Here is an 18,041-nt window from a genome sequence, read left to right as displayed (position 1 = left end):
AAATTTCGTGGGTTTCCTGTGGAATTAAAATGGCGGACGACAAAGATACCAGAAGCGCGTACAAACAAAGTAATGAATTTCCCTCTTATTATTTCCCTTTTTATCGCGATGGACAACAAGAGCAATCATTCATCGAATATGGAAGCTCTTCAAGTCATAATCTTAACGTGAATGGGAGATCTGGTTTAATTTTAGAATCAAAACATCGCCGAAACGGAGGAAGGTATTACACAGCTCTCCATGCAACGATACCTTTGATGCAACCGTGCCAGACATCACATCTTTGCAAGTCTTATCCAGAGGTGGAGATTAAATTAAATCATCGACAGGATGATTTTCGATCGACACTAGCAACGCAAATATGCAACTTTGCACAAGATTACCCCGACATACAGTTCACAATTGCAGGGGCTTTACAAGATGAGTTCAAAAACGACAATCTTCAAATGTATTCTACAATCTTCAAATCATCCAAGCAGGAACAAGTAAACGAACTCTCTGAAGCGCTTTCTGATATTCCCTCAGAAGTGTTATTTGATTTACTGAACGAGAGTGTGAATGAACAAAAAAATGAAAAATTCTATTTTGATATTCTTCAGGGAAACACCTTGTCGTATTGCTCAAATTGGGACCCTAACACTGGCGTTTTGTTCTATCCTAACGGGCCTACACTTGAAACACTAAACATGAGCTATGTTAGCTTTGATAAACACGATTTGAACTCAAATAGTTGCAATAGTAACCAATTATGGAAGCCAAGTCTAAGATCAAGTAGTAAGGCATTTGATGTGAGCGGAACAATAAGACAAGTTAATGCAGTGTCAATCTGGAACAGAATATTTGTTGGTACAAGAAGCCGCTACAGCTGTTGTATGTTTGAAGTTTCTAGACCATCAGATGAGGATAACGAAAAAGTAAGTCCAGATTTAACCTTCTCCATGTTAGTCCTTAAAGACATTACCAGGGATTCACAGTCCTCAAAGAGGATAACCAGGATTTACAACCCTGAAAAATCCTGAGCTGAATTGAATTAGATATGAACATATACAGTGGCAAGCAAAGTTACTCTTGTAAGATGCTCTTTGACACAATTTCCATTATTCTTCCATGGATATGGTGTGGCTTTCACGTGTTTTATGTTATTTTTTTCCTTGTAAAATAAATGGACATGCTTTGGTGGTCTATTTGTTGACCTTCTCTATTCTAACATGGATAAAGGTCTAATTTTAAATAATTGTTATCCTTGTTAACCAATGAGGTGCCCCCTCCCAATGTTTCTGAGTCTGCTAAAGCAGTGTTTATTATGTATACCCACAATATACTGGGCTATTCAACTGTCCTGTGGCTAATAGATGAACATAACTAATATATTCCTTTGTTAACTATTTCTAGGTTACCCTAAATCCTGTTGAAAGCATTGCATGCCAAACAACCCCATCATGCATTGCTGTGAGTCCATATATCCCAGCTGAGGCTATTATTGTCATGGAAACAGGAGAGGCTTATTTGTGGAGGTGCAATAGGTCTGTTGAACCTATATACATCATGCCTCTAGCAGAAAAAGAAAGCCATCCATGGTATCAGTGCATATATGGACCAAATCCAAGATGTGGGCTGCTGGCAAATTCACTTGTAGCAGATTTTGTTGATTTTAGGGTAATATGTAGTTATATGATTCTATAAGATACAATTTAGATTACAGTTTCTGAAAATGTTTTGAAAATAAACAAGTGGCTCAGTTTAGTTTACCTGGTTATTTTATAGCCACCATTATGGATTTTGAGTAAACCTCCACCCCCACGAACTTCATTTTTGCTCAAAATCAAGAATGGCAGCTTTGAAAGGCCGATTTTTGCTATAAAACACCGGTTAAACACCTGCATTGCAGGCTACAGTTTAGTAGACCCTTGACACCATGGGAAAATGTGATTTTATTGAATTGTGTCACAATTTATGAAACATTTGATTTTTTTTATGCTGTAAAAGTGTAAGGGGATGGAGGAGTTTCAAAATCTTGGAATCAGTCAGTGTTTTTTTTTTCTTCTGATTTGCTTGTGATGAAACTGTTGTGATAAGGCACTGCTTGTTGCTTTTATTTTCAAGGTGAGGCCATCTTCACAAAACCAACTATTTTCTGTTACCTCAAGCCACTTAAATGTCCAAGAGCGCATATCTGCAATTCAGCGACACCCTAGCAATGCCCACTATTATCTGCTAGGAACAGATCAGTCGCTGTTACTCTTGGACGACAGATTTGTCCAGCACCCTGCCTTAAGCTGGCGTCACCATCTACAGGATCCTGTCCAGTTCATGGATGTTACAACTGATCACACAGACACCATTCTGATGTTATCAGGATCTATCCATCGAGAGGTGCACTGTTTTAGATACAGCAGCGGGAATGAGGTTCATTGCGCTGTACCACTGGCAGGGGCTGTCTCCACTCAGCCACCTTCCTCATCAGGCTTACCATGGAAGGTAAGAATTTCATTTCCTGTAACATCATAGATTATTTGCGTTCAAACTCTGTTACCTGTCCTCCTCGTACAGTGTGGCACATAGGGCCTTCACAGTGCTTTTCCACTTTTCCCTGTCTGCTGCTTTTGACCGCATTCAAACTCTAGTAACTGAGTTTGTGTCTTGACATACCATGATTTCACACACTCAAAGGTTCTCTACCATTCTTTACTTGACTATTTGAGTGTGAAAATTTCGAGAAAAAACATGTTTCTGTATGTCTTTTTGTTACCACAGTAAGTCCTTAATGAAAAAGTTGTGTTTGTTTTAACTAAATATTACTACTAAAGCAATGAACAATCCCCATGCCTTTTCTTAGGTATCATCATATGACCATTGGCCATTACTTCTCCCTGCATCATCCAGACCGCTACCGTTAGACCTAAAGAACCGCTTGATAGAGCCTCTAGTCGGGTCTTGCATTGTCCCATTTTCCAGCACCAGCAATAAAGGCTTTGTCGTTATTCAAATGTCAGCGTGCGGTGACATCTTCTATCAACCATTTGCTGGAGACACAGGATCCGAAAACGCTCACAGAACTCTTCCCGAAGAAAGCATACGTAGATGTGAAAAATGGATAGGCTCTGTGTGCCAACTGATACAGAAAGATCCTCTGTCTTCAGATAGAAATTCTGAAGAGGTTAATTCTTATAATTTGTTTGCGTCAATGATTGACGTGAAGGAGCCTCATTTATCATGTGTCCTTTGTAGAGAGTCCAGCAAATTGATTCATAGCGCCGTAAGTTCGGATCCTGCTGACATCTGCCCGAGATGCGGGGTTTGTGTCAACACTGGCGGACTGTTGAAACTCTCTTTGAGAAATAACAAGGTTTTACGAAGAGCACAAACGGAAGAGTGTGACAAAATGGATGGTAAACCATCAAAGACGCAGGTATTTGATACATTTCAAGACCCTTTAAGTAGAAGTCTGATTTTTAACTGGAACGAGGACATCCCGACACCTACAGACTTCGGAGATACCCCGGACACAGAGAAGGATCTAGAAAGTTCTCGTGAGAATCAGACAGATCCCGCAACACCACAACCAGAAATACCGCATAGTTTAGACAATGATACCGTGATTCCTCAAGGAGAAGCATCACTAGATAACCAAAAAGAATTTCTGCTACCCCTCCCTACTGGTGCTGCAGTATCTCGGACTTTGTCCCAGCCTGTTACAGGTTTGTTGCACTCACCTTTGGGAGGCACACCAAACCCTCGTCCGGACAGTTCGGACCGTGACATATTTCTCGGTCAGCAGAGCCCTTTACGAGATGAAACAGATCTAGGTCCAGTCTTGCTAAAAAAAACACCTTCAACATCTAAAAAAGCTAAAAGGAACATTACCAACACTATGGGGTTTTGAATATTTCAGTTTTCTTTGAGATACCCGTGCCGTTTTAACCTACGACGCCCCTGTTGTTAAGTCGACGTTTTTTGGCGGTGTAATAAATCTCATTGTTGTCTAAACTTGATTTCACTCTGTTGAATTTACAAAGAAGCTACAGTCACTGTCTCGGCATTTGGCGGAAACCCTCGCGAATTCCAAAAGGTGTTGGTAAGTAGAGCAGTCCGCTCGCGAGGGTTTCCGTGAGGGGAGAATTGTATGTATTAGATTACAAAATAATTGTAAGGGTATTGTCATTAACTAGCCTAGGTAGCAAACGGCCCGTGTTTCCAGGAAAAAAAAAAACTAGAAAAAACAAGTTCGCCCCGCGATTTCTATATCGTGCGAAAAATGGAGCAAGCGCTTAATCAGGACACCATTGAAAATCGTCGCGCTGTTTAAGTAACAAAGCTGGAATATCAGTCCAACGTCGATAATCAATATTAGAATGGTTTTCCCAAATCAGTACAGTCAAACAGCTGATTTGAAGAAGCCAATGTAATATTTTCGATTGAATTTGGTAAATAAAGTCAAACTTTATTATTAGACTGTTATTTCGAGATTTTAACACTTTTAACACCTTCCAATATTAAAGGTGTGGCTAACAAGGGCACTAAAAATCTGGAGGTACCATTGTATCGGCCTGAAAGTATCTTTAATAACACAATATCATAGAAATGTGATTTGTACAACAAGGAGGGTTTTGCGAAAAACGTTTTATTCTGAGTTTTCGGAACCTTGAGATGCTTTGTTATCAGTTTGTGGTTGATACCCGACGGCTTCATCCCATCCCTTGAAGCATTTACCCACTATCCACTTGTGTTCTTCTTCGTCTGAGAACAACAAACAAAGAAAACAATAAGATTAGTGGCATCATTTCTAAGACAGAAGGTATTTACCATCACCACAAGATCAACTAAATCCTGCACACACTAGTAGCCTGGGTTGCTTTCCAAATACTTAAAACAATTGCCCTTTTTGGATTTATAAAAATGCGGTCGCTATCAATGAAACAAAACATTTTTTATTTTACTTGTCCAAACCTTAATTACCGCCGGTACGTACAGCTCATCCACTTAAAACTTGTTACAAGGCAAATGGACTTTATCATTACACAGTGGTAACCCCTTAGGACCGCCAGTGGCCACTGAAGAATCAGTCGAGCCCGCCAAACAGAGCTTACCCGTGGTTCGTAGAAAGCGCATGTCGTAGGTATAGACCACTCGGCGGATTGGATCGTAGAACCCGTCACCACAATCGAACATGCCTTTAGGGGTCTCGCGTGGTGGATCTACATTAGATAATAACGACCTGCCTGAAAGAGAAGGGGAAATAGGGTTAGAAACAAAACGACCAGCACCTAGCCCGGTCCCAACCTGACTTTTCTAACTGCCCGCGTCATCTATACGCAGTGTCTAGCAGCTCATTGAAGATCATGTATCATGTTTACTGGCTTCGATCTCGTTTGTTTTATCATTCATAATGTTAGCACAGTATGGGTTATGGGCAAGGGGTGGTTTCGCCGCCTTTTGATGCATCAATATAGGACGTTTGAATGGTGACATATTCAAAGAGTATGAAATGAACATATTTATCTTAGGCCAGGAGCTGCTGGATAGGAACTTGTAGTTGTTGCATTATATTACTCTTGTGTGGGGGTGTTGCAATTGCGGCTGTGTATCTGGAAAAACCTTCCCATCATGCACCTGTTACCTGCGGGCTGTATGCCGTCCCTTTCTTCTAAACCAAAAAGCCGATTCCTTATGCCGTCGCAGTAGTGCCAGTCTTCTTTTTCAAACACAATTCCATCAGAGAACTCGTACTTGCCCTGGAACAGACGCCAAAATGGTGCTTTACCTTTACCTGGGCATCTCATGAAAGGCGGTTATAAATGTTTGTGTCGACGGGTAGCATGCTAGCCCCCCCCCCCCCTCTTACCCTCCCACACACGCATGTCTTGTTATAAGCTTGAAAACTATTTGACCCGAATCCGAACAGTGGAAAGATAGTGCATCTCGAACACGGTTATTGAATGTGTGTATGTATTGATGGATATTTGGCGTTTGAAGGATTGATATTGGCTCAAAACAAAGGTTTTATTAAAAACTAATCTAATTTTGAATTTTAATTTAAAGAGCCTAAAACACTTTCATAATTCCCCATATATTGAGATTTCCAATGATATATAAGTGATATATAATGTTCTTAGACTACCTCGCGGCGTCCCGTAAACTTGACGATTACACCCTCGGTGAATTAATATAGAATCTGCATAGTACCTCTACCACTTTTCCATTAAGGAATTTCCCGATAAATTTAAGAGTTTCTGTGACGTGAATGACACCGTCCCCGTGGTAACTGGAAAGAAAAAAAGAGTGGGGGTTAAATGATAATTCACACAAAAGCTGGATACCATAGTTATGTAATGGAAGCCGACTCTAACATCAAGCCTGGGACAACAGAGGTAAAGCGCGAGTTGTGTCAACTGAGAAATGCCCATATTGGGTGCAGGGATTTGTATTTAAAAGAAGCATTTTACCTAAAAATAATTTACACAAAAGCTGGATACCATGGTTAAGTGATGGAAGCCGACTCTAACATCAAGCCTGGGACAACAGAGGTAAAGCGCAAGTTGTGTCAACAGATAAATGCCCATATTGGGTGCAGGGATTTGTATTTAAAAGAAGTATTTTACCTAAAAATAAGCAGGTTTGTGCGAACGAAAAAGGGTACATATTTTCCATGCTTGTTTTGCTCTACAAAATGAATGATAATTTGATGCATTATACATTTCTGATATAATAGCACAGGTATGTATATTCCCAACAAAGATCTGAACCAAGTTGATAAGAAAAAATCTTAGTCTCCTGGCTAAGTTTTCGCATTATTACATAGTTCTATAATATTCCCAACACATATTCACTTACAGTCCGTCCTTCATACCGCCCACATACTTCGTACCGATGAGAGGAGGAAGGATGTACTCCCCTTGCCCATGCATCCTGTAAAGTAAAGAAAAGCTGTCCTAAGTTCGTGCCTCTCGCTAAGGTGAAAACGTTCCAACAACCGTAAAATGTATCATATCTCAGTGCCGTAGCAAGCCTCGAAATATTGGAGGGGCACAATACAGAAACATTAAGAAAATATTGGGGGAGGGGGGGGGGGGGGGGGAACGTGCCCCCAGTGCCCCACCCCCTGCTACGGCCCTGTATCTTTCGCAAGGAATATTGACTAAAGTAACAATCGCAAATATAAAATTGACCTTATCGCATGTCTTAGTGCTCGTTCGCACTGAACATTATTTTGTTGTGAGGCGGCCGATTATCGGGGAAACACAAGTGTTATTAGCAAACTAGTGGTTTATTGGACATTGCGCGCGATATTGTGATTCACTGAGCAGAATCAAAAAGCCCAAACTGTCGCGATCTCGTACCAGAACAATAAATACAATACTCCAAAAACTGGAAATCGACTTTGCCAAATTTTCGTCTTTAATAAGACTTCTTCTGGGCAGACTGAAGAAGGTGAATCGTTACAAGCTTATTTACATCAGAATAGTGGCGCGAGACGCAAAAACATTACAACTGACAAAAACGCGCATTTTCTAGAATAGCGCGCGCTATGGATAAAAAGAATTTACACATCTCTACGTGGGTTCCTACTACAAAAAAAGTCATCACTATTAAGACCCCGCGGGTAGATAGACTTAAGCCGATAAGCCCACTGGCCTTCCCTTTCCCTAAGCTGAGCCTCGGAGTTACACTTATCTATAAGTTGTACCATAACATTATTAAGACCTAAATGATTGTCGCAATGAAAATGTTGATAGATAAGTTCATCCTTAACTTTTTTACTAACCGGTAAACTAGGGTGCTTATTTAACCTACTTTTATGATTATTAAAACGCTTCCTAAAACTATTGATAGTAGACCCTACGTATTGCTTGCTACACATAGAGCAAGTAATTAGATAAACAACAAAATCTGAGTTACAGTCCAAGTCAAAATTAATGACATATTTTATTTTATTTTATTTTATCTTCAGTCTGCCCTGAAGAAGTCTTATTAAAGACGAAAATTTGGCAAAGTCGATTTCCAGTTTTTGGAGTATTGTGATTCACTGAGCAATGTTTTCAATATGCTGGCGAGTATTCGCAAATCTGTAACATTTTCGAATCCGAAAGCCATTTTATGAGTAAATCTGAATCTGCTTAAATGTCCACTGACCTGTCACGCTGCCACTCACCGTGGTAACTACTCCCCGTGTATTGCATTGCTGTGTAATGATTATATATCTAGAGGCAACAGAGCTTGCAATTTATCACATCTCACACATTGATTGTTACGTCACTGGCGCGCGAATATCACCTAAGGGTTGGTCGCGCGTGCTCTTGTATATAGTGTGGAAGACCTCTCATCTGTACTGGATAAAGAGTTTATTGTTACGTATAGTGACGCGCGTCACCGACCATATGTGGTTGCATGAGCTCTCGTTTGTACTGGGTTGAATGTTTGGTGTTACCTAATAGCGCGCGTTTTTACCTATTTGTGGTTGCTCGGGCTCTCAATTGTAGATCTCGTTTGTACTCGGTTGAGTGTTTTTTGTTACGTCCTAGCGCGCGTTTTCATCTATGTGTGGTTGCTCGAGCTCTCGTTTGTACTGGGTGGTGTGTTTTTGTTACGTAATGTTGGGCGTTCTCGCCGTTCAACACAAGGGCGCAAGCGCTACACATTTAAATTGGAGAGCATGACAACGCCATTGTTTGATTCTACTGGACTTTATTCATCACTACTCATTCATGTTGCACTTCACCTTACAAATACTACGTATGATACAAAAATAATATTACATCCATGTAATTACATGTTATACCACAAAAATATATCCGATAAGTGCACATTTGCAATTCTCATACTACCATCCATGGAGTTTCACATCCTTTTCTAAATTAATTCCGTATTTGCCGCAAAAAAGTATACTATAAAGCATACTATAAAGAGCAGTTATTATTTCTATAAAGCCAGACATAAATTACAGTCTAATTTATCGCATTTTATCGTAACACTATATATGACTCATTAAATAAATTATATGAATATTTTATTATAATAAATCATAATTAATATAACTGTAATTATCAATCTCTTTCCCTCCCACCATTTGTATTTAGAAAAATTATCAATGGAACTAAATCCCTACAACTTTCAATATTCTGCTTACTCCAGCCTAAAGATTTCTTATCACAGGATAACTGAATAACAGGTTGCTTCGATCTTTCATTGAGCATTAAGTGAACTTCCTTAAGGGGGCAAGGATGGCCTTTCATTACCATTTTCCAGGGAATCACAGATTCAAAAGCTGCATGGTATTTTTGTTAGTTACACAAACAATGTAAGATCAATTTATTTGTTTGTCTCATAGCAATAGACAGTAGGTTTGCTGTCCGATTTCCACAGGGAGACCAATTCATCATCCGTCACTTGAGTGAGATTATTATTGTGCGTGTACCTGAATCAGTAAAGAAAACATAATTTGTTGAGAAATGTTCGCGGGCACATAATAGGTGCAAAGATGGCGCCATAGTGTAAGTAGTATTTTATCTGACAATTCATCAAAAGAGATATACCTGTGTGTTAATAGGAGGGAAGGGGGTGGGGGATTCCCATTGGAGTAACCGTGATATCTTTAGGCTAAAATTGGTAGCTTGGTTTAGAGATCACCTGAATATTTTCCCCTTCCTATTGAATAATGTCAAGTTCCCCCAACATTTCTAGCTCGGACATGACAAGACAGATAAATTATTGTAATGTAAAATATCATGCAGGGACAATAACAATAACAAAGATGTTACATCCTTTTTTAAGCAACACTTGTATGTTCACACAAGTCTATGAGTTCATGAAAAAAATTATAGCAAAAAGTAACAATCTTTACAAATAGATACTACTACATACAAAGTCCTTTTCTGGTGTTTATTTTACTTACTTGTATATTTACTTACCAAAGTGAGAAGGCATCTTCAGGGAGCTTGAGTGCCTTGGCAGCAGCAAGCAACAGATCCCGAGCAGATGAGTCCTTACCCATTTGCACAGTCCTTGTGACAACAAGCTGGAATTTTATGGTACCTTCCTCTTTAGTATCAGGGGTCCGTAGAGCTGCAGAAGGGCATGGCGGTAGATGGGAGCAGGGTGCAGGTCGGACTGAAAGGCCTTCAGTGGAGTCTGATCTTTGTGGTAAGGATAGACTCTGGCCAGGCATAGGGCTCTTGGATCGTGGAGATGGCGGCAAAGGCTTGGAAGGAGGCCTACCTAGTTCAGAACCTTGCTCATACTTCTTTGGAGGGAGTGGAGAGGCGGGTCTTGGTGGAGGGGTGTTGGCTTGCAAGCCATTCTTCTTTGGGAGTTGGGGGAGTGGGCGACAGGGTGGTTCTGAATCCGGACCTCTTGTCTTGTTGTTGCTCTCACTGATGCCACCCTTCAGAGATAAAAAATATTTTGCATCAAAATTTTGCACCAACATGATTTCTAGAAAACAAGCATAAAAATCCATGAAATAGCATGGTAGCATCTTATATATGGTAAAAAAAAAAACATTAAGGTCATCCAATAACTACAAAAACTCCTTATGGACATAAACTATTTATTGATACCATAATCTTCAAAAGTGCATTCATATTAAAGTTGACAAATAATACAGTACAGTCTAGAGTAACATAACCTCCACTTGTGAGTGCGGACTCCACTCTCACCACTCGAGACTTGCACTTTTAATGATGCAATCAAGAATTAAGCCACTCACAACTCACAAAAACTGTAATGAAGACGTTTCAAAACCCAAGAAAAAAGTTCCAGCTTTTGAGTCACCAGCCAGTAAAATAGCCGATGTTAAGATTTGAAGGTTTTTTTTTTTACTTTGCTATGATCAGCTGGGCCAGATGCAACCACCACAGATTCACCAATGTAGTTTGTTTTCTTCTCTCTTATGGCCCGGAGTTTACTTGAGGAAGGCTGAAATACTGCATGTGAGGGCAGCTGAATTGGTTCCATTGGAGATCTATTCTGTAATATTGAATTTGCATTTTATTAATAATAATAATAGTTTATTTCAACTACCACTATCGCAGGTTCTACTGAATTACAGTGGTATGGTCATAACACATGACAAAGTTATTTGCCATAAATATCACTGGTAACGAATGGTTACAAACTCATTAAGCCTAGAGGTCATTCCTTGAAATGTATCAGTTCTCTGTGTACCCGATTTCAGAGAGTAGCCATGGCTTATTGCATCGCCTCTAGGAAAAACATAGCTCAGAGGAGGAGACGTTCTAGCTTTGGTCGCAAATGAGCGACATAGGCAATCCCGGCGCTCAGCAAGGGACCCGAGTCCAGAGCTGTGAAGGGCGATGATATACTCGACCTGCAGAAAGATGATGCGCATCGCCCTCCTCTGAACTGTTTCAAGGATGTCTGAAAGATAGGCAGGAAGCCCAGCCCATACGGGCGCGGCATATTCAAGGACAGATCTAATTTATTGTCCTTTTTTCACACCTACCCAAGCTTTCAAAGGAGCTATCTGTCTTAATCTTTATCTAATCAAAATTCAAATATATTTCATACAAAAAACAAGGGCAGATCCAGGGAATACCTTGGGTTGGTCCCCCCCCCCCCCCCTCCGTACTATCCACCTCTTTATGTTCATTTGTCCCCTGTTTTGGATCAAGCAGTGTTTACCATTTTAGACAGACTGCTATGTGGCTGTTTGAATGATTTGTTGATTTGTAAGGTTTATTGAATGGTTTATTAATTGTTTGGTTAACTGTATTGATAGTTTGGTTGATTGGTCAAACTGTTTAATATATGACTGATTGAAGGTTTAATTGACTATTAAAATCCCTTTCCCCATCCTCTTTATAAAGTTTTATGTTAAACAGATTTAATAAATGATCACCTGCCAACATTGTATGATGTTGTCGATAACAGATGGCCTGGAATCTACTTTGGTTTCTACAGCTCTTTGGAAATCTTTTCTGGCTTGTTGGTCATTTCCTAGTCTTGCATGACAAATAGCTTTGTTGCATAATATCTGTGTAAATAAGCAAATTCCTAGTCTAAACCAAGTAAAGGTGGAGTTTGAAAAGGATGGGGGATTGACCTAAAATAACAAATAATAATTTATCAATTCCATTCACATGCAGTTGATTTCTGAGAAAACAGAAAAACGCCTAACGAAAAACAAATATCAAAAAAGGTATTTTAATCTATGGGAGTGTTATGTCATGAGGCATTATTGATTGAAAATATTCTACAACATTTGTATAACTCACCTCACACCCACATAGCTTATATTTCAGTCCCAATTGTTTGTAGTCAATGAGGCGGTTTCCCCGTAAGAAAAAATATGCATCTTCAAAGCTTTTTAACGCATCTTTGTCTTTGCTCTGCCGCAGATGTGCACACCCAAGCATGAAATGAGCAACAACAAGCATTTGGTCTTTCTCCAGTGATTCTTTGAATGCCTATCGAATAACGAATAAAACATAAAGTTAATATTTCCACAAAAATAAGCATGCCAAAGTGCACTTTGAGATACTTATAAGAAATACGTGCTAATAATAACAATTGAATCACATTAATTGCTATGCTAACATTATTTTAATTACGATACCATTACGGTTTTCGCTATCAAAATGAACAAAGCTTATTCGCATTTTTTTTTAGAGCAGAAGGCCACACTTGCCTGTACCGCCTTATCTAGCCTACCCAGGGAGTAATAAGTTTGTCCTATATTAAACATATTTCTTGCAGACGTGACTATAGCTTGGCCGGATCCTGCTTTCTCTTCAAGAGCCATGAATTTCAGAAGAGCGTCTTGGAAGTTTCCCTTTTCGGTCAGCGACACGGCATCGTCCCACAACTGAAGGGTCTCGAACATCGACATTTCACCCATTGTGGTTCCTTTGAGAGGAACCAAATTACACAAATGCGAGAGAGAAATATCACACTGTCCTTGTAGAGATCGCGGGAGGTTATTTTTGCATCGAATTTATTCAATTCCGGGTTCTCGACGACGCAAAACTTTAATAAACTTTTTAATAAACTTGTGCTGATCTCAAGGGTAACTCCACTGCTTTTAGCCGCAGGCTCATCCAAAAGCACAGGTAGTCCAAATTTACTGTCAATGACGTGTGAATGGGGAAGAGCGATAAAATATGAAATTTGAGACCATCTTTCTTTAAAAAAGGAAGGGGATTTAAACACCATGTTATAAAAAAAAAATACATAAATTTTATTTTTCACAGGCCAACAACTGACAGCAGCTTGGGTTCCCTGTGCTATCACCAAAGATTATACCCAGAATGGTTGCCAAGACAACCCAATACAAGAAGACCGCCATTTTGTTGTTGTAAAGAAAACTGAACTCTTCTGGAATGGAATACACGGGAAGTAGCTATGAAGGAGACTATCAAAATGAAAGGTTCGTTCTAGCGCAAGTGAGCCCCATTAGTTTGTTTGTTTCTGCTATAGTGATGGATACTTTGGTCTGTTTAGAATGGAGGGTAAAGGCGAGTACACATTTCCGCCATCTCTCGAGACAAGATATGAAGGCGACATGAAAGACGGAATGTAAGTGATGTAGAGGCCATCTAGAGTATGGTAGAGCTTGCGTTCTATATGCCATATGCCTTATTTAGAACGCGTCGAACGGGTAACTTATTCTAATTTACGTTCTCGAACAAACAAACTTAACTTATACTAAGTGAAAATTCATTTATTATCCTGAGGGGGGGAGGGGGTGAGGATACTGTGGGGGGCCTCGAAAAATTTCCGAGGTCTAAAGGGGGGGCGTCGAAAGTGTTTGGATTTTAAAAGGGGGGGGGTCACTGATTCCTTTGGGTGTTGTCTCTAGGCATGTGTAGATTGTGCTAGTAAATTTGGGAAAAGTTGCTTGAAAATTTGGCCAAAAGTTGCAATAAAATTGCTAATATATCCAAAAGTTGCCACCAGAAATTGAAAAAATTGCTCCCACTCTAGACACGTTTGTTCTAGATAAATGCTCAAAACATATTTGTTTGCTTGTTTTCATTTCAACAATTCCATTAAATATTTTTCCAATCATTAAAATGTGTTTAATTAATCATTAAAATATAAATACATTTGTCAATCAATCTCTTTTAACTCGACAATAAAAATAGGATACATATTTTTTAGTAAATTTTCTAGCTAGTCAAAGTTCACTTGGATAGGCATCATGTTATTAAATACAGTATATACATCATATATAATATACTCCATGATGCTTAAGGCAGTGATAAAGTTCACAGCCTATACTGATCGATCAAGTCTCGCTACACGCAATGCTATTTTGGAAACTCTGTCACACCATCTGTACCGCATGTTGCATTTGACGACGTCGATTGACCACTCTTTCCTTGCCTGTTTTTCCCTTCATTCGACTTGCAGATTTTAAGTTTTCGAGAGATCGATTCGCTTGTCAGCTTGTGGGTTTAATGAAAGTTGCCCAAGCGTCCCTTGCAACCTCAATATAACCGCTGGATATTCAAATGCCCATTATAATAGCCGCTGTCCAGATTTCGTGGGCACATGCAAAACAAGTGAGGAATATCCAGGACCATTTTTAAATTAAATAAAGAACATGGTTTGGATCGATTTTATACCAATTTGTTGCTCAGAAGTTGCAAAGGAAGGCAAAAGTTGCCCTAGGTTGCTGGTCCTTCGAAAAGTTGCTCAAAAAGCCAAAAGTTGCACCGGGTACAATCTACATATGCCTAGTTGTCTCTGCTATATACAGTAATTTGACAAAGTGTCAAATCAGACTTCTTGGTTTAATGTCTTGGTTTGGGGGCAGTTATTTGGCATGCACAATCCAGGAATCAAGGATATGTATTAACAGGCCCATACACGGGGGGGGGGGGATGCAGGGGGTGCAAACGCACCCCCCCCTTACATAGCTCTTAATAGACGTGCTATTTGTATACAAAACTATAAAGCATAAGCTAGATCACTCTGGTATGTAGCCAAATCCAACAATAAACGTCCCTTGGATACTGCAAATGCATATTTTTTTTTTTTTTTTTTGGGACTGGCCAGAAAAAAATTAGGTCCACTTTCTCAGATTTCGCACCCCACCCCCCAAAGAAAAATCCTGGATACGGGTCTGATTAAGTCATGTTTTATCTATGCAATGCAAACCTGTACACAGCCTAAATACGTCTTTTTTATGGTCTCCGCCATATTATAAAGTGCGTTTGTTCCATATCTAAAATGAATAATAAACAAAAAGTTTTAATGCTAAAAGCGCTCATTCTCCATCATCAAAATCCTCGTTCATATCTGATTCTCCTGTCTTCCTCGCTCTCCTTCTTTTCTCATGCTGCGCTTTTCTTGCAAGGAAAAAATCGAAAAGCCTTTTTTTGCTTCTTTTACGTCATCTATAGCATCAACCATTATCAGGTTGCAACCTGGAGTTAGTCGCATCTTTGAGAAATTCAGTGCCTTCACTTTTTCTGAATTAATGTTTTCATTTAATTCCTACCCCTCCACTTTTTGTCCAGCTTGTGTATTCCTTAGACATTGCTGTTCCTTCCTTTGCTCCTTCTTTTTTCCGATTTCTGAAAATATGGGGGAAGCGTAAGGGGGGGCATGAAAAATTTAGTTACTCAACTAATTTTATCAGTCACTTTTATCAAAATCCTCACCCCCCCCCCCTTGAATAATAAATGAACTTTCCCTAACTTACTTTTACTTTTTTGTCGTCTTTTTCAAGGTTTCATGGCGAAGGCACGTTGTATTTCTCAAATGGAAGCAAATATGTTGGCAAATGGGAAAAAGGAGTTGTAGTGGAGGTAAATATTAGAAAGGAAAAACGGGGTACAATTGCGTAATCCAACTTCAATTTCAGAGGTCCCTTTTTTAGAGCTACAATCCACAAAAAAATTAAGTGGGACACTTGGCATACAAACAACCTCCATCCCTCTCCCCCCCCCCCTGGTTAATATTGGTTAGAGGCGGTTTTTCAGCTCAAAACACAAGCAGTCACAAGGTAATCATTCGCCCTCCAACATTGGGGAGGGGGAGGAAAAGTGTCCAATTAGTTTTGTAACAGATTGTTTCAGAAGTGGAATGATTGGAATTTGTCACGCTTATCATCGATTTCTGCATATCCTAATGAAAGTTTTTCAATCTATTAATTATTCAAGTACAGATGTTGACGTCCCCAGAAAATTGGATTACATATAGTAATAAGTGCAGAACACTAATACATTGAATTTAAATATTTTATTAAATATTTTATATATGCATTTTTAAAATGGAGCCACAGAGCCAGTGTCACTAGATGTAGCTTTAAAATTGGAGTTGGATTCTGCAGTTTAGCCAAAAATGGCCTTACCATATACTTACTGTACATGAGCATAAACAGCCAGCTACAAAGTTTTGAAAGCTTTTAAGCTTATACAATTCAAATATTTTTGTCCTTGGGCAGGGTAAATATACCTTTGCCGATGGATTGGAATATGATCCTGTTGATTGGGAGTACTGTGATGGCTATGATAGAAGATTCTACACAGAGATATGCAATGGTTTAAAACCTGCAGGTAAAGTTACTTACTCACGATGTGCAGTAGGGGATTGGGGGGAGGGGGAGGCAGGCAGGGATAATGAGTTACCCTAGACATGTCTATCCACTTCTTGTGAATAGATTTTTAGCGCTCCACCCCTCCAATTTGATGGGTACTGTACTCAATGGCCCAGGATTTTGAAAGGGTCATGTGAAGCACAATGTCCCCAGACAAAACTTTTCCAGACACTGCCATTGAGAAGAGTTTCCATGTTGGGGGTTCTTGGGTTTTTTAGGGCTTCATGATTTTATCCTCATTTTTTATTAAGTTGAGAAATTTTCCTTGGAAATTTATTCTTTTAACTTTTAACAGGGACCATAAGAGTTGTTTTCAAAAACCAGTGAATGACTATTTAGTTTATTTAGTACTAATACACTGAATGTCTTTGTTCTCTTGTTTTCTGGCTTGACTAATTACACATTAACAATTACATTTTGTTGCACGGGATTTTGAAAACCACTCTAAAGTGGATCTCTTGTACTTGTGGTAACTATCTTTCCCTGGGAATTTTTGTATTCAGGCCCGTAGCCAGGATTTTGAGTGGGGGGTTCTTTCACCCATAAAGCAGACCGTTTTCTCGGTAGCTCTCTTCCTACCTTGTAGTGGTATTTAATTATTTCCTTAATTAGAGCAGACCGGTTCTTCTGAACCCCCCCTTTAATGTGGGCCTGTTTCTTAATATATAGATTGCACTGTTACAATAAAACCATCAGCTTATTCTAGTCATGTTGCAATAGGTCGCTCTCAGCTAACCAATAGGATTCCACCAAGGACAATACCAGAGGGTTGTTACGACTGTGGAGATGGATTCTACAACCCAACAACAAGAGTAGTCACAGATTATGACAATAAGTTCCTCAGAAATGCAGGTTAGTGAAGATCATAGATCTCATTGTTTGAGTATGTCCTCTAATACTAAAGATGCACAGTTTTTGCCACTGTAGCAAATAATAGAGGAGATACCAGAAAGTAATACAAAACAGGAAACACGAATAGAAGATTTTGCAATCAACAGTTCTTCAAAAGTGTAATTATATTTTGTCAATCTGTTGGCAGATAATTCTGAAATCTGCAGGTTGTGTGACTCATATGGACATGCATGCGCATTTAGCAATTCATTTGCTAGATAAGTAGTAAAATTTTATGTTTAATAAATAAGTCAACTGATTGAATAATTTGACCTTGTTTGCAGATGATGATGAGCATGAATGGATTGTAAAGACATGCAGGAAAGGATGGGATGAGAATGTGGGTTACAGACCTGACCTTCACCGCTAGGGTTAGATTTATAATCAGCAATGTCGAGATGGCAATGTCAGACAGGCAGGCTACACCCTATGCAGGTGGACGGGCAAGTGTTAATCATGATAGGCAGAATGCCATGGACAGTAGTGAGTAATGTAAACACATCACACAAGACATAGAACACAAATAACAATTAATGTAGACATATCACACAAGACATAAAACACAAATAACCTGTGGAAATCCAAGACA

General features: G+C 39.3%; 4 protein-coding genes across 7 annotated transcripts; 2 read left to right on the top strand and 2 right to left on the bottom strand.

Moving 5' to 3' along the window:
- Positions 1–12: 12 nt before the first annotated feature.
- On the top strand, positions 13–4,450 carry LOC5515855. The gene is made up of 4 exons (XM_001635905.3): positions 13–914; positions 1,393–1,656; positions 2,104–2,478; positions 2,837–4,450. Exons 1-4 carry the CDS (start codon positions 30–32, stop codon positions 3,881–3,883), a joined length of 2,571 nt encoding a protein of 856 aa, XP_001635955.2. The 5' UTR covers positions 13–29; the 3' UTR covers positions 3,884–4,450.
- A 155-nt stretch (positions 4,451–4,605) lies between these two features.
- On the bottom strand, positions 4,606–8,538 carry LOC5515856 (MORN repeat-containing protein 5). Of its 3 annotated transcripts, none has more exons than XM_048726586.1 (6): positions 8,446–8,538; positions 6,832–6,906; positions 6,184–6,262; positions 5,618–5,732; positions 5,088–5,219; positions 4,606–4,737 (listed from the first exon to the last, which is right to left on the bottom strand). In XM_048726586.1, exons 2-6 carry the CDS (start codon positions 6,903–6,905, stop codon positions 4,622–4,624), a joined length of 516 nt encoding a protein of 171 aa, XP_048582543.1. In that variant the 5' UTR covers position 6,906; positions 8,446–8,538; the 3' UTR covers positions 4,606–4,621. The 3 variants fall into 3 exon arrangements, with proteins under 3 accessions (XP_048582543.1, XP_001636014.2, XP_032241624.2); XM_001635964.3 differs by lacking the exon at positions 8,446–8,538 and adding an exon at positions 8,131–8,278; XM_032385733.2 differs by lacking the exon at positions 8,446–8,538 and adding an exon at positions 8,150–8,260.
- A 127-nt stretch (positions 8,539–8,665) lies between these two features.
- LOC116620133 (neutrophil cytosol factor 2) lies at positions 8,666–15,534 on the bottom strand. Of its 2 annotated transcripts, none has more exons than XM_032385730.2 (6): positions 15,461–15,534; positions 12,231–12,422; positions 11,855–11,989; positions 10,816–10,962; positions 9,906–10,378; positions 8,666–9,412 (listed from the first exon to the last, which is right to left on the bottom strand). In XM_032385730.2, the coding sequence occupies exons 1-6, from the start codon at positions 15,497–15,499 to the stop codon at positions 9,307–9,309; spliced, it is 1,092 nt and encodes a 363-aa protein (XP_032241621.2). In that variant the 5' UTR covers positions 15,500–15,534; the 3' UTR covers positions 8,666–9,306. The 2 variants fall into 2 exon arrangements, with proteins under 2 accessions (XP_032241621.2, XP_032241619.2); XM_032385728.2 differs by lacking the exon at positions 15,461–15,534 and adding an exon at positions 12,644–13,032.
- Positions 13,241–18,037, top strand: LOC5515851 (MORN repeat-containing protein 5). Its single transcript, XM_001635906.3, has 6 exons — positions 13,241–13,381; positions 13,456–13,530; positions 15,692–15,770; positions 16,409–16,520; positions 17,282–17,413; positions 17,737–18,037. The coding sequence occupies exons 1-6, from the start codon at positions 13,335–13,337 to the stop codon at positions 17,820–17,822; spliced, it is 531 nt and encodes a 176-aa protein (XP_001635956.1). The 5' UTR covers positions 13,241–13,334; the 3' UTR covers positions 17,823–18,037.
- Positions 18,038–18,041: the final 4 nt, after the last annotated feature.

Source organism: Nematostella vectensis, chromosome 1 (assembly GCF_932526225.1).
Source record: "Nematostella vectensis chromosome 1, jaNemVect1.1, whole genome shotgun sequence".
In the NCBI taxonomy this organism is placed as follows: Eukaryota; Metazoa; Cnidaria; class Anthozoa; order Actiniaria; family Edwardsiidae; genus Nematostella; species Nematostella vectensis.
Note: the sequence above shows the minus strand (reverse complement) of the source record. Positions and strands in the feature narration are given on the sequence as shown.

Excerpts from the sequence above, each read along its gene's own strand:
- LOC5515856 (XM_001635964.3), bottom strand. The coding sequence starts at position 8,177 with ATGCAATACACGGGGAGTAGTTACCACGGTGAGTGGCAGCGTGACAG. Across the intron at positions 6,907-8,130 it reads GGTGAGTGGCAGCGTGACAG|GATGCATGGGCAAGGGGAGT; the intron begins GTCAGTGGACAT and ends TTTACTTTACAG. Across the intron at positions 4,738-5,087 it reads GCGCTTTCTACGAACCACGG|ACGAAGAAGAACACAAGTGG; the intron begins GTAAGCTCTGTT and ends TGTTGTTCTCAG.
- LOC116620133 (XM_032385728.2), bottom strand. The coding sequence starts at position 12,853 with ATGGGTGAAATGTCGATGTTCGAGACCCTTCAGTTGTGGGACGATGCC. Across the intron at positions 11,990-12,230 it reads ATAAGCTATGTGGGTGTGAG|ATATTATGCAACAAAGCTAT; the intron begins GTGAGTTATACA and ends TTATTTACACAG. Across the intron at positions 10,963-11,854 it reads ACATCATACAATGTTGGCAG|AATAGATCTCCAATGGAACC; the intron begins GTGATCATTTAT and ends TCAATATTACAG.
- LOC5515851 (XM_001635906.3), top strand. The coding sequence starts at position 13,335 with ATGGAATACACGGGAAGTAGCTATGAAGGAGACTATCAAAATGAAAG. Across the intron at positions 13,531-15,691 it reads GGCGACATGAAAGACGGAAT|GTTTCATGGCGAAGGCACGT; the intron begins GTAAGTGATGTA and ends GTCTTTTTCAAG. Across the intron at positions 17,414-17,736 it reads TAAGTTCCTCAGAAATGCAG|ATGATGATGAGCATGAATGG; the intron begins GTTAGTGAAGAT and ends CCTTGTTTGCAG.
- LOC5515855 (XM_001635905.3), top strand. The coding sequence starts at position 30 with ATGGCGGACGACAAAGATACCAGAAGCGCGTACAAACAAAGTAATGAA. Across the intron at positions 915-1,392 it reads CAGATGAGGATAACGAAAAA|GTTACCCTAAATCCTGTTGA; the intron begins GTAAGTCCAGAT and ends AACTATTTCTAG. Across the intron at positions 1,657-2,103 it reads CAGATTTTGTTGATTTTAGG|GTGAGGCCATCTTCACAAAA; the intron begins GTAATATGTAGT and ends TTTATTTTCAAG.